The 13,479-nt window shown below is 33.7% G+C and overlaps 1 protein-coding gene across 4 annotated transcripts in view; it reads right to left on the bottom strand.

The window, feature by feature from the left end:
* Positions 1-13,479, bottom strand: part of PHIP (pleckstrin homology domain interacting protein) — a 149,766-nt gene that overhangs the window by 20,561 nt on the left and 115,726 nt on the right. For all 4 annotated transcript variants that reach the window (XM_047101820.1, XM_047101817.1, XM_047101816.1 and 1 more), the window contains 5 exons: positions 10,609-10,678; positions 10,213-10,263; positions 9,750-9,899; positions 2,153-2,305; positions 367-530 (listed from right to left, as the gene is read on the bottom strand). In XM_047101820.1, the coding sequence (XP_046957776.1) occupies positions 367-530; positions 2,153-2,305; positions 9,750-9,899; positions 10,213-10,263; positions 10,609-10,678 (588 nt within the window). The remainder of the gene's footprint in view (positions 1-366; positions 531-2,152; positions 2,306-9,749; positions 9,900-10,212; positions 10,264-10,608; positions 10,679-13,479) is intronic.

The raw sequence follows: 13,479 nt of genomic DNA, 5'->3' as shown, positions 1-13,479 counted from the left end.
TACTATTATGAAATATGTTAAAATATGAGATTTGTAGTGGATTTCATATGGTTGTGAGCCTTTGAAAGTGAATATTTAGTGAAGGATTGCCATAAATGCTACAGTTATATGACAGAAAGCATGATGCCATCACTATCCTAAAAATGCTGTTTTACTGTATAGATTTAGCAGTTTGAATTTAAGCACTTACACTAGTATAGCTTTAGTTAAAAGATTAAAAATCCTCCACATCATAGGAACTTGCATGTCAAATATATCATTCTGCAATATAGGGAATAGTAAAGGAAGTATTAAAAAACACCGAGTTCTATCATTTAGATGACAAAGTTAAAGATCAGTTGATGTTTTTTAAAATAAATCATATACCTTGATGCAGCACTACTGGAAACAGAGCTGCTTCTGTTTCTTTTCTTCCTCCTTTTGGTTATTGTATTTCTTTTATGAAAACGAAGAGCAGATTTATAATCTGATAAAACTGAACTAATGTGTTCTTCAAAGAAAGCAGACAGGCGCAAACTCATGCTGTAAATCTACGATAAGAAAAAAAGTGTTTAAATGTGGAAAGGAAAATGCCTGCTCAGTAAATATTAACATATAACTTAAGTATTTTCTTTAGCAAAAAGTTTCAACAATTTAAACATTATATTTTTCCAATCTCTTTAGATGAAGAGTAAAACTAAAGCCTTTTTACATTTAAACTGTATTTTTTTTTTATTTAAAAAAAAATTTTTTTTTTTCAACGTTTATTTATTTTTGGGACAGAGAGAGACAGAGCATGAACGGGCGAGGGGCAGAGAGAGAGGGAGACACAGAATCGGAAACAGGCTCCAGGCTCTGAGCCATCAGCCCAGAGCCCGACGCGGGGCTCGAACTCCCGGACCGCGAGATCGTGACCTGGCTGAAGTCGGACGCTTAACCGACTGCGCCACCCAGGCGCCCCTAAACTGTATTTTTTGTAAGTTTTATTTTTAATTTTTGAGAGACAGAGAGAGAATATGAATGAGAATCTTAACTAGGCTCCACATTCAGTGCAGAGCTCATCATAGCACTCAATCCCATGACCCTGGAATCATGATCTGAGCTGAAATCAAGAGTCATACACTCAACTGACCGAACCACCCACGTGACCTGACAATTAAACTATTTTTACATTTGGATTAGAAATCTTCCAAGGTTTCAGAGTCTAAGTTTTTATTTTTTTTTTGGGGGGGGGTGGTTCGAGGAGCAGAGGGAGAGACAGAATCTTAAGCAGGCTCCATGCTCAGCACTGAGCCATTATAATGCAGGGCTCGATCCTACAAACCTGGGATCATGACCTGAACCGAAATTGAGTTGAATGCTCAACCAAATGAGCCACCCAAGGGCCCCGGATTTCACATTCTTAAATAAGAGCCCTAGTATCAATTCACACAGCCTATACAGACAAAATTCCTTTGAACTCTATCACACTGAAACTATCCCTGAGGTTTTGAACCTGTTACTACCTAGGACTATCATCTATATTTTTTCTTTTTTTTAATTTCCTTTTTTTTTTTTTTTTTAACATTTATTTATTTGAGAGAGAGAACACGAGTGGGTGAGGGGCAGAGAGAGGAAGATACAGAATCTAAAGCAGGCTCCAGGCTCTGAGCTGTCAGCACAAAGCCTGATGCAGGACTCAAACTCATGAATTGTGAGATCATGACCTGAGCCAAAGTCAGACGCTTAACCGACTGAGCCACCCAAGTGCCCCTATTCTTTTTCATTTCATTTCCATATATCACCCTTTTGTGATATCTTGTCTGCCCAAAGAGAGGCAAATGATATTTATAATTTTACTCATTTTTATAAATCATTCACAAAAATACCTTTCCATTAATGCAGAAAATAGCTGGAAAAGTTAAGCCCACATAGCCCTAATATATACCAGGACAATAAGTATGTGGTATGTGTTAAGGAAAAGTAACCATCCCTAAACATTAATGTCATCACTTTTATTTTATAGAAGGAAAGAAATAAAAATATGTGAATTCTTTTTTCCACTAGGATACCATTAAGAACATAATATAAATTTTGCTCTATATTTAATTAACAGAACATTTAGTTACTTAACATACTTTGCTACTAATTTCATTTAAATTAAACATAGACAAAACCAGTTTTAAGTATATACCCTTGATCTTTTGCTTGGTGTATAGGCTTTGGAATTGCTAAAAATAAGTCTGACATCTTTACATAATTCCATGGGTGACTCATAATTCCCAGCCTCTAAAGTTTCTCTAACAGTAGCAAAATCCATTGGAGTGTCAATGATGTCTCTGTAGTCCTAAAAGAAGAAAAACAGGTGGTATTACTATTAACATCACTACCACAAGGCATTAATACTCAGCACAGGGATTGACATACAATTCCTGTGATGAATATAAGTCCTAGAACTATTAATAATCCCTTACTTTCCTCATCAAGGCTTTTTTTTTTTCCTAATAATTATTTTTTTCATGCCCTCTCCCTTTTATTGCAGTCAACATAGGTTCTTCTCATTCAAGAAGCTATTGAGTTCTGCTGCTTTTTCTTGAGGAAGAGGTAAAGGGTAGAGTTTTTCTGGAAAAAGAGGATTAAGAGTACTGAAAAAAACCTTAGATCCACAACTAACAAATTTCACATAATAAAACTCAAAATTTTATACTAGCTATGAACTCTAAAGGCTCTGACATATATCTTTAAAATAAGCAGATAAAAAATAAATAAAAAATAAAATAAGGAGATAAAACAATAGAAATACACTAATACCCCATTTGTGTGGAGGCCTGAATTCTAGTAACTTCAACTTTAGTACTACAATTGGGAACTCTGCATTAATCAGGAATTGTGAATGTAAATAGTTGTCACAAAGCCTATACACTTCATCAGACAAAGGAGAAGTGGAATCACCTAAAGTATCTACCTAGTCAACTGTGTATAAAATAAGGCAATAGATTAGAAGCAATAAAAACAGACAAGTGAAAGCAGAAAGAAACAGAAGGGTATAAAATTATTTGAATATGGTATCTTTTAAAAGAGAAAGAGTAATACATCTTTTCCATAGACCAGAAGTATGTAACTACATTTTTCAACACGTAGCTTGAGTTTGCACCATCAAGTTTAAATTATGATCAAGTATATTTGACCATAAGGGAAATAGCATTATTACCTTTTACAAATAGGGTCAGTTTTATTTCTTCTGTAACAATCTATATGCCTTTTATTTCTTTTTCTTACCTTATTGCATTGGCTAGAATTTGCAGTACTATGTTGAAAAGCAGTGGTGAGAACAGGCATCTTTGCCTCATTCCCAATCTTAGGGGGAAAGCATTTGGTTTTTCATGATTAAGTACAATTTAGCTGTAGGTTTTTAAACAGATACTCTTTATCACGTTTTCAAAGTTCCCCTTTATTCCTAGTTTACTTAAGAGTTTTTTTTTTTTAATTATCATTAATGGTGGTTATCTTACATTATGTATTTGTCTATATTGCATCCATTCATCACAGGACTAATTACATAAATTATATTTTCATATCTTTTGTATTCCTGATGCTCTGGTGATTTGGGATTCTTACAGACCTGAAGAGAGCCTGCCCCTCCCAGGACTAACCAATTCTTTAAATTTTTTTTTTTTTCCAACGTTTATTTATTTTTAAGACAGAGAGAGACAGAGCACGAACGGGAGAGGGGCAGAGAGAGAGGGAGACACAGAATCGGAAACAGGCTCCAGGCTCTGAGCCATCAGCCCAGAGCCTGACGCGGGGCTCGAACTCCCGGACCGCGAGATCGTGACCTGGCTGAAGTCGGACGCTTAACCGACTGCGCCACCCAGGCGCCCCAGGACTAACCAATTCTTAGAGACAGACCAACCCTACGCCCCAAAGCCCACTGGAAATATTCAAATTAGCCAGTCCTAAAGTGTTTACCCTGCTCTGCCTTGCCTTTCTCATAAAAACCCCAATAAAGGCTCTGGCTTAAGCATTTCCTTGCTCCTGCCTTTTGCCATCTGACCAAAACCTGATGTTTCCCTTGTGCCTCTAAGTGGCATTCAGTGACACCATCTCTGGGACTTGTGAATGTAATAAATTTCCTTTTAAGCCCCATTCTCATTTCCTCTTATGGAAATGCTGACTGTACCATCTAATCCCATATCCGATATGTGCATTCTTAGAACAAATGTGTATTCTGTCAAATACTTTTTCATATGCATTGATACAATCATCTGACTTCTCTCCTTTAATATGATGAATTACACAGATTCATTTTTGAATACTGAATGAGACTTACATACCTGGATAAAAGCCCACTTGGTCATGGTATAATATCATTTTTATATATCACTGAATTCTATTTGCTGATATTTTATTGAGAATTTTTGCATTTTCTTTTGTATTTTTTTGGTCCAGTTTTAAAATCAGGATAATACTGGTTTCACAGAATGGGTGCAGAAGTAGTAGTCGTCCCTCCTCTGTCTTGTGAAAGAGACTATGTAGAATTTGTGTTAATTCTTTAAATTTTGGTAGAATTGTCCAGTGAAGATATTTGGACTTAAGACATTTCTTTTTTGAAAGCTTTTAATTACAAATTAAATTTCCTTACTAGTTACAGGGCTATTCAAATGATCTATTTTCTATTGGGGGAGTTGTGGTAGTCTGTACTTTGAGAAATGGTCCATTTCACCTATGATGTCAAATCTGTACGTGTAGAGTTGCCTGTAGTATTTATTATCTTTTTGGTATCTGTATGGTCTGTAGTGATATCCTCTATTGCATTCCTGATATTAGCAACTTGTGTCTTTTTTCTTAATAGAGATTTGTCACTTTTATAGATCTTTTCAAAGAACCAGATTTTTGGTTTTATGGATTTTCTCTATTGTTTTTGTTTTCAGTTGCATTGATTTCTTTTTATTATTTCCCTTCTTCTGCTCACTGTGGGTTAATTTTACTTTTTCTTGGTTCTTGAGGAGAGAGCGTGGATGACTGATTCGAGACTTTTTCTATTCTCATGTACTATTTAGTGCTCTATGTTTTCCTCAATTTTTTAGCTTCATCCCACAAATTTTTATATTGTATTCATTTTCATTTATTAGTTCAATGTGTTTTATTTCCCATAAGACTTCTTTGATCTCACAGATTATTCAGAAATATATATTTATTTAGTCATCAATCAAGTGATTAGAGATTTTCCTGTTACTTTATTTCTGGTTTCATTCCACTGTGGCTGGAAAACACTCTAATGATTTCAATTACATCTGTCCTGCTGTCTTTTTACTTTTCTTCCCAATCTTCCTTGGTCACTTGAACAGATTCAATTTGATTTATGTACTGTGTTTATGACTGTAACTCTATGAATACACCTTTTAAGTGGTTGATCAGGTATTTATAATATATACAAAATTATCAAAATATACTGGTGTTATACACAAAATAAAGCAACCCATGGAATGGGAGAAGCTATTTGCAAATGACATATCCAATAAAGGATAGGATCCAAAATATATAAAGAACTTATAAAACACTCAAAAAACAATCTGATTTTAAAAATGGAAAAAAGCAGACACTTTTCCAAAGAAGACATACAGATAGCCAACAGATATGTGAAAAGATGCTCATCAATGAGATATCGCCTCACACATGTCAGAATGGCTAAAATCAAAAATACAGGAAACAACAGGTGTTGGCGAGAAACAGGAACACTCCTGTGGAGAAACAGGAACACTCATGTACTGTTGGTGGGAATGCAAACTGGTGCAGCTACTTTGGGAAACAGTATGGAGGTTCCTCAAAAAGTTAAAAATAGAACTACTCTACAATCCAGCAATCACACTACTGGGTATTTACCCAAAGAACACGAATTCAAAAGGATATATGCACTCCTATGTGTATAGCAGTATTATTGATGAATGGATAAAGAAGGTCTATATATATAGTGGAATATCATTCATCCATAAAGAAGAACGAAATCTTGCCATTTGAAATGACATGAATGGAGCTAGAGAGTATAATGTTAATTAAGCAAAATGAGGCAGAGAAAGACAAATACCATTTGATTTCACTCATGTGGAATTTCACAAATAAAACAAGCAACAGGAAAAAAGTGAGGGGGGGGAGTGTCAAAGTAAGAAACAGACTCTTAATTATAGAGAACTAATGGTTACCATAAGGGATTAAGGAATGCACTTGTGGTTATTTAATAAGCACAGGGTGATGTATGGAAGTGCTGAATCACTATATTGTACAGCTGAAACTAACTGAATGTTAACTAACTGGATTTAAAATAAAAACAAACTTTAAAAAAGTGAAATAGAAAAGAATAATATATCCAAAGTGAAAACTATAATTTCAGATTTTCCTGTGTAATAAAATCATATAAATGACCTTTAAAAAAAAAAAAAAAGACATTCCAAAGACTGAAACCCTGATTCTTAAGATAGTTTGTAGGGGGAGGGGCTCGGGGGGCAGCAAAGTTAAAGGAGTTAGAAAACTGCTTTATGCAATGGTAACGTCATTTGAACAGTGTCTGTGCAACCTCTCTCTCTCCTTAAGGGTAACTAACCACTTCAACAGAAACTATAATTACATGGATACTGAATATTATGACATACTGGCTCTATAAATTTTGCAGATTTTAGGAAAATGTTAAATATATTTATATAGAACACTTCTTCTTGGTTCATATCTTGGGTTTCTGTTACTCCATACACTATATGATAACCATTTAATGTATCTGTTGAATAAATGGGGTAGAATATTTATGTAGCATGCTGATTTCCATCAAAAAATTTTAATTTTTAAAATCCTGCTTTAAGTATTTGACTAAACTCAAAATGTGAACAAACATTTTCATACAAAAGCTGAAATATGAAGAATATGACTGCCATAAATATTCTAGTACAGTTAGGCTGGCAGTTAACTTATAGTTAATTCTGAAGTATAAAAAGCAGATAAATCCGGTTTTCTCTTCTCAGTGATAATAAAAAACAGCAAATAATCTTAAGTCTTTACACTTCCCTCCATCAAGGAGTACTGTAAGAGACAAGTGATCAAATTAAAATTTTTTCTTGCTTCTTCTATTTGTTTAATACTTTTGGCTGCTAGAAGGAGAACCTCTAAATACTGTTCTCATTATTTTGAATACCTCAGTACCTCAGAAAGACTACATTCTTATATACTAGTTATTCTGTAAGAACACTGCCTAAGCTCTGGTGCACCTGATATAGGAAATAGGGGCTCCTGTCCTCACTTTGTCAACAAATAGCTGTGTATCTTGGAGAGCTGCTTAACATGAGCCTCAGTTCAACAATGAGTCAGCTATACCTGTATCCATATATAAATATATGTATTGTTATCATATATATATTTTTTACACACACACACACACACACACACACACACACACACTCTCTCTCTCTCTCTCTCTCTCTCTCTCTCTCTCTCTGCAGGTGTTTGTATTCTGGACTTTTCCCCATTAAGGAAGAGAAAGATACAAGCTTTAACATTTAGATTCCAGATGCACAAGTGTAACACTATATGCAGTCATGAGAATAGGTCTCTTCTATATTTTTTGTATGGCTGTTTTAACATTTTTCTTTTGTACTTAGAGTTTTGATTTTTCACTATTATTCCAGGTAAAGATTTTTTTTTTTCATATCTATCCTGCTCAGGAGTCATGCTTTGTCAAATGTTTATGAAACCTAGAAAACCTTCAGCCATTAACTCCTCAAAGACTGCCCCTCTCCCATTCTGAAACTCCTGTAAGTTATGTTTTGAATTTTTTCATCCTATCTACTGTATCTCCTTTCTTTCAGAGAGTTTTAATTTCAATTATTTCACATTTCATTCTCAGAAATTCCATTTTGTTTACAATTTTTTAAAATTTATTTATTTTCAGGGAGAGAGAACATGCAAGTGGGGGAGGGGCAGAGAGAGAATCCCAAGCATGCTCCATGCTGTCAACGCAGAGCATAGCACAGGGCTTGAGTTCACAAACTGAAATAACCTGAGCTGAAATCAAGAGTCAGATGCTCAACCGCCTGAGCCGCCCAGGTCCCCTTATTTAGTTTAAATTTTTAAAAATATCTGCCTTTTCCCCCTCAAATAACGTCTTTTTTTCCTTATGCTTCTTATCCCTCCATTTATCTATTAAACCAAAATAACAACCAAGTTTCATTGGCAGCATTTTTTCCTTTCTTGGTGATGCATAAAATAAGTCATTAGTGTTTTATATCTGATGAAGTATAGTATTTCAGAAATAATCTATTATGTCAAGTTTTGGGGAAGAGGGTACTAATATTTCCACTTGTTGTTTCTGTAATATTTATGATGGATCACTCCCTCATATAGCTTGCGATTTCTTTTTATCATTAATTCACCTTTGTTTAGGGTTTGGTTTTTTTCTCCCTCTGATGAATTTCTACAAACATGGATACTGTAAATTTAGGCTGTAAATCTATGCGTAGAGCCAGCTATGAGAGATTTCTCTCTTGACAACAGAACAACAGAGATATTTTTCCTTGTGGAGGGAATTATACTATTGTTTTCATCGAGGGTGAAGTCTTTCAACAGTCCTGGGAAGGGGGGGTCTCAGTTCTAATTTCCTTCCTCAGTGTGGATTGCATGGCTTTTTCTGTCTCTACGTCATGTTATTCTTGTGCCTCTAGAATCAAAACATTAAAGCTTACATTTATCTCTTCTTTTCTGGGGAAAAGTCTAGAATACAAACACCTGCAAGCATTAGATAAACTATAATGTTTTCTAAAATACATAGCCGGGCTTGTAAGAAACAAAAGGAAATCCACAGGTTCCAAAAGCAAAGAGAATTGAAAACCAGAGTACTGTAGCATTAGCTTACTTCTTCTATGACTTTTTTGGAATATAGGGTTCAAATTAGCCCAGTTTATTACATTGCTGGAATTAAAAGTTTATCTTGTACATTCAAGATTCCAGGTTTCTCGATCTTTAAATGACAAAAAAAAAAAAGGCATTTTATGATATTTATCTACTGATGAAATTTCTCTATTTTCATTCATCATTTTGAATTAGAACACACACATAAAAAACAATTAAGGAAGTCAGATGATATCACATTTGGGTCATGATCTCTTATAAAATATTTCATTTTTATTTTCATTTGAAACCATAAATGAATGTTACCTGAACTGTACAACCTTTAATAACTGAATAAAGGAATAAAAAAAAAATCACTTTAAACTATATTTAGATTGCTAAGACTGCATGCAAAAATAAATATTTGGATCAGTTTTACTCAACCTCCCTACCTTGAATTCCATAAATATAATTATGCCACCTTGCATTTGTATATAGTGCTACAAGTGAAAAATTATTTTAATGTGTTCTCATTTCATCCATAACCCTGTAGGGAAGGTTAGGTATTATTACTCTTGTTTCCTGTAACTGCCATAATAAATTCTTGGAATTAGTCTGAGAAAGAAAATAGTAAAAAATAATATTCAGATAAACAAACTAAATGACTTGCTCAAAGTTGCACAGCTGGTAAGTGGGAGTGCTGGGGCCATAATCTAATACTTCAGAGTCTTAATTTGGGGTTCTTTCTGTTTTAAATACCACACTACTCAACTTAGATGCTCCATTTAGCCAAATAGATGAGAACACGTATTTAATAATGAAGAAATAAACTATAACCATAAGAAATAGCTTAAATAGCCAATTGTCATGTGTGAGATATATGGCAAGCTGACAGGTAAGGTAATATTTTCAAAAATACTTACTGGATATTCAAGGAGATCTACTGGCTGGCGGAAAGGCTCAGAATCTTCACATTGAAATATGAGATTTAATAATTCTTGACATTGTTTCTTCCATGCTTGAATATCGTAAGATTGAGCTCTGTTACGTAATCTCCTTCTAGGCTGATGGTCCTGAAATGAAAATTTTCAATGTATTAATAAAATAAAACATATAAAAGCTTCAAATATATTAAAATAAAAAATAAATAAAGTAACATTTATACAGTACAATTTGTATTTTTAATGCAATCTCAAATAATTAGGTCATATACAGTAACTCAAATAGAAAATATTATTCACCTAGTTCTGAAAACCATGTATTTTGTAATGGAAACTGATTTAGAAGTAATACTTAATCTGTCTTTAAAAATACTAAGAGTTAAAAAACTGCCTTTAATACATTTTAATTCATATAAAGTATTTCTGCTAAAACAAAAAATCTTACCTTTCTTTTTCGGGTAGAAGTTCCTGGCACATCAGCATCTTTCTCTTCTTCCTTTGAAATAAGAGTTTATCAGATTCACTAAACATTCTAGACTTCATTACATGTTTTAGAGTTTAGAGAATCTACCATAGTAATTTATATACCAATTATCACTTTTACACTTTGGAAAACCCATAATGTATATGCTGGAACACTTTATGGGCTCAGTAGAGAGTCCCCCACAATATTTTTAATAACTACAGCAAAAAAATGCTGAACTACTTTTTGGAAACTACAGCATTAACCAAAAATAATTTTCATTACAGCATTTACCTGAAAACTACTATGTGTACATTTCTTTATATATATATAAAGACCAATATTAATATCATAATATCATAATGAAATGTTAAATACCTCAGAATCGGACAAAACTTTCTTCTTCATTGAATTGTACAGTGGAATTAAGTTGTAACAAGTCTGATCCCTAAACAGCAAGGAAATGTTAGTACGTAAGATTAGAGTCCTGAGATTTTATTTTTTTTCCTTTAAATCTGTTAACAAAACCAGATTTTAAGATAAAGTTTGAAGCGGAAGGCTTTTTTCATTGGTTAACTCCAAAACCCTATACCCACACACCTGCCCGTGCCCCTCCACCCTATGTGGAGCTTCCATTCTGGCCTATTTCAATACACCAAACCCAATTTTTACCTCCCAGTATTTGCTCAGGTTGCTGCTGTGTGTGGGATGCCCTCTTCCATTCCTCAATACACAAAGGAAAGCTAAGATACTTCCTGTCTTCTAATTTCTTCTTCCTTTCATTCTTAAATATTTATAGTCATTCCCTAAAATTTTGTCCTTTAGTCATCTTTTCTTGACACTACAGCTTTTGCCCTGATAACCTTACTTGTGTAAATGAATTCCGAATTCTATAATTTGGTCTGACTCTTCTGTTGAGATTCCTATCATCATCTAGAATTCCACATGTCTAAACCTAATTTTCACTCTCCACTCTTCCTCCTATTTTTAACAGCATTACCATTCTCACAGTAATGCGTGATTTTTCACTATTCCTTCCCTTGCCTCCTTATAAACCCAATCATTGGCCAAGTTCTGTGATTCTACCTTCAAAATCTCTTGGACTCTGCTTCTTTCTCATTTCCATAAATTAAACTCTCATCACCTCTTAGTTGGTCAGCTGTAGCAATCAATCTGCTATTTAGGCTTTCTGTCTCTTCCCTATCAATTAATATTAGAAATGCATTCAAGGCCCTACATGATCTGGCTCCAACTCATGCTTATAGCATTGTATCCTTATTACTTATGCTCGCGTACTCTCTAATTCACCTGGTATAAATTGCTTAATTCCGTTAATAACTCCTTACCCTTTCCTACCCCTTATGCCACACTCCTTGTCCCTAGAATGGCTTTCATCTAACTTTTGAATCTATCGATATCTATCTTGTCTGTAACATCCTAACCCATGTTTCCCGTACCTAAAACCCCACTTTCATAAGCTAGAAGTAATCCCCATCTAAATTTTCATACAGATTTTCTTGTTATTTTCCTTATAGTTACTTAAAATTTATCTACGAAATTGTATTAAGATGATAAATACACATTTCTATCTCATTTATCTCTTACATCACCTCATTATATATACCCTATTGCTTGAAATTTGGCCAATAACTCAAAGTTATGAGTTATCTCAAACTTTGAGAAATAACTCAAAGTATAATAAAAATTTCAAGATATACCTAATATTTAAAAGTTACTGTTAGCTAAAAATGTATAAACAAATTATATACTTCTAAAAAAATGCAGGGGTTTATTTTTATATACATAAAATATAGATGCTTTAAACATTATGGGGCGCCTGGGTGGCGCAGTCGGTTAAGCATCCGACTTCAGCCAGGTCACGATCTCGCGGTCCGTGAGTTCGAGCCCCGCGTCAGGCTCTGGGCTGATGGCTCAGAGCCTGGAGCCTGTTTCCGATTCTGTGTCTCCCTGTCTCTCTGCCCCTCCCCCATTCATGCTCTGTCTCTCTCTGTCCCAAAAATAAATAAACGTTGAAAAAAAAAAATTTAAAAAAAAAAAAAAAAACATTAATCTATTCTTACAAGGCATTTCAAAGTAACAGTTTGAAAAATATTTTATAGACTATTCCAAATATAAAAATAATTGTTTCATGTAAATTATTTCACTAAAGTGTGAAATTCCTTTATCACACAATTCTATTGATTCCTCTTTGGAAAAGAGAAATGTACATACACACACATATAGCAAAATTACAGACTATAAACTTCACTGGCAAAATATTATAAGCCCTTATAACTAAGTTATGTAAGCAATCTTCCAGGGATAATTAATCCTTAATTAGTCTTAATTAGTTTCCCCATTAAAACTGGGGAAAAATAAAAAAAAAAAAAGGCATAGTAAAAATAGCCCCCAAACCATTTGAAAGGCAACAGATTTCTTTACAGAGTGAGGTAGAGAGTAGGGCATAACATTTATCTTACTAATTTTCTTTGGTGTTTTCTTATATTGAAATTACCTACGTTCTTTACCAAAAAACTTCCAAAAAACAAAAAACAAAAAAAAAACCCTAACTAATACCACAAAAAGGGGCCCTATGATTATGCTGAGTAATGAGAATGAAATTGGAGATGTTTTTAAAAAAGCCTCAATAATATCTTCATGTAAAAATGAAAGCTGTCAGCAGCTGAGTATTTAAACTTAACTTATAAAATATATTTTTTTCTTAGCCAGAAAAAATTATCCAATTTAAATAACCTTAGTATGAACTCAAGAGTGGTATGTTAGACAAAACATACCACTGAGTCATTCCTCTGGCTTCAGTTTAGAAAGCTCAATTCATTCTGTGGCTATATAAAATTCATTAAGATAAAAAAATAAAAGAGCTACTCCCTTAAAGAGCTGCAGTTATCATTCTTGGTAGGAGATTAATGAATGAGGAAGTAAACCTGACTTTTAAGAAGAATCTTGAAAGCTAAATTTAGTTTCTTGCTGGACTACATAAATACTTATTTACAAACTTGTCAAGGGCAATATAATGTTAAGATGAAAAATTCTTAGATGGCAGACACTCCGTTCCTGTGCAAATTAAACATGTAAACCTCTACAACTGTTTTCTTAACTGTTAATTCCAGATAGTGATATCTGCCACCTGTATTATTATTATTTGGTTTAGAACTATTTTAGGTAAAACATTATTATGTTCTATAAGTGCTTAACCCCTTACTATTATTATCTAACAGCTAGATTTAG

The sequence above is a fragment of the Lynx rufus genome, unplaced genomic scaffold (genome assembly GCF_022079265.1).
Source record: "Lynx rufus isolate CCGP_SWC_20201006 ecotype Redwood Valley unplaced genomic scaffold, mLynRuf1.p SCAF_6, whole genome shotgun sequence".
Taxonomy (NCBI): Eukaryota; Metazoa; Chordata; class Mammalia; order Carnivora; family Felidae; genus Lynx; species Lynx rufus.
The sequence above is the reverse complement of the archived record's forward strand: the minus strand, read 5'-3'. Positions and strand labels throughout refer to the sequence as shown.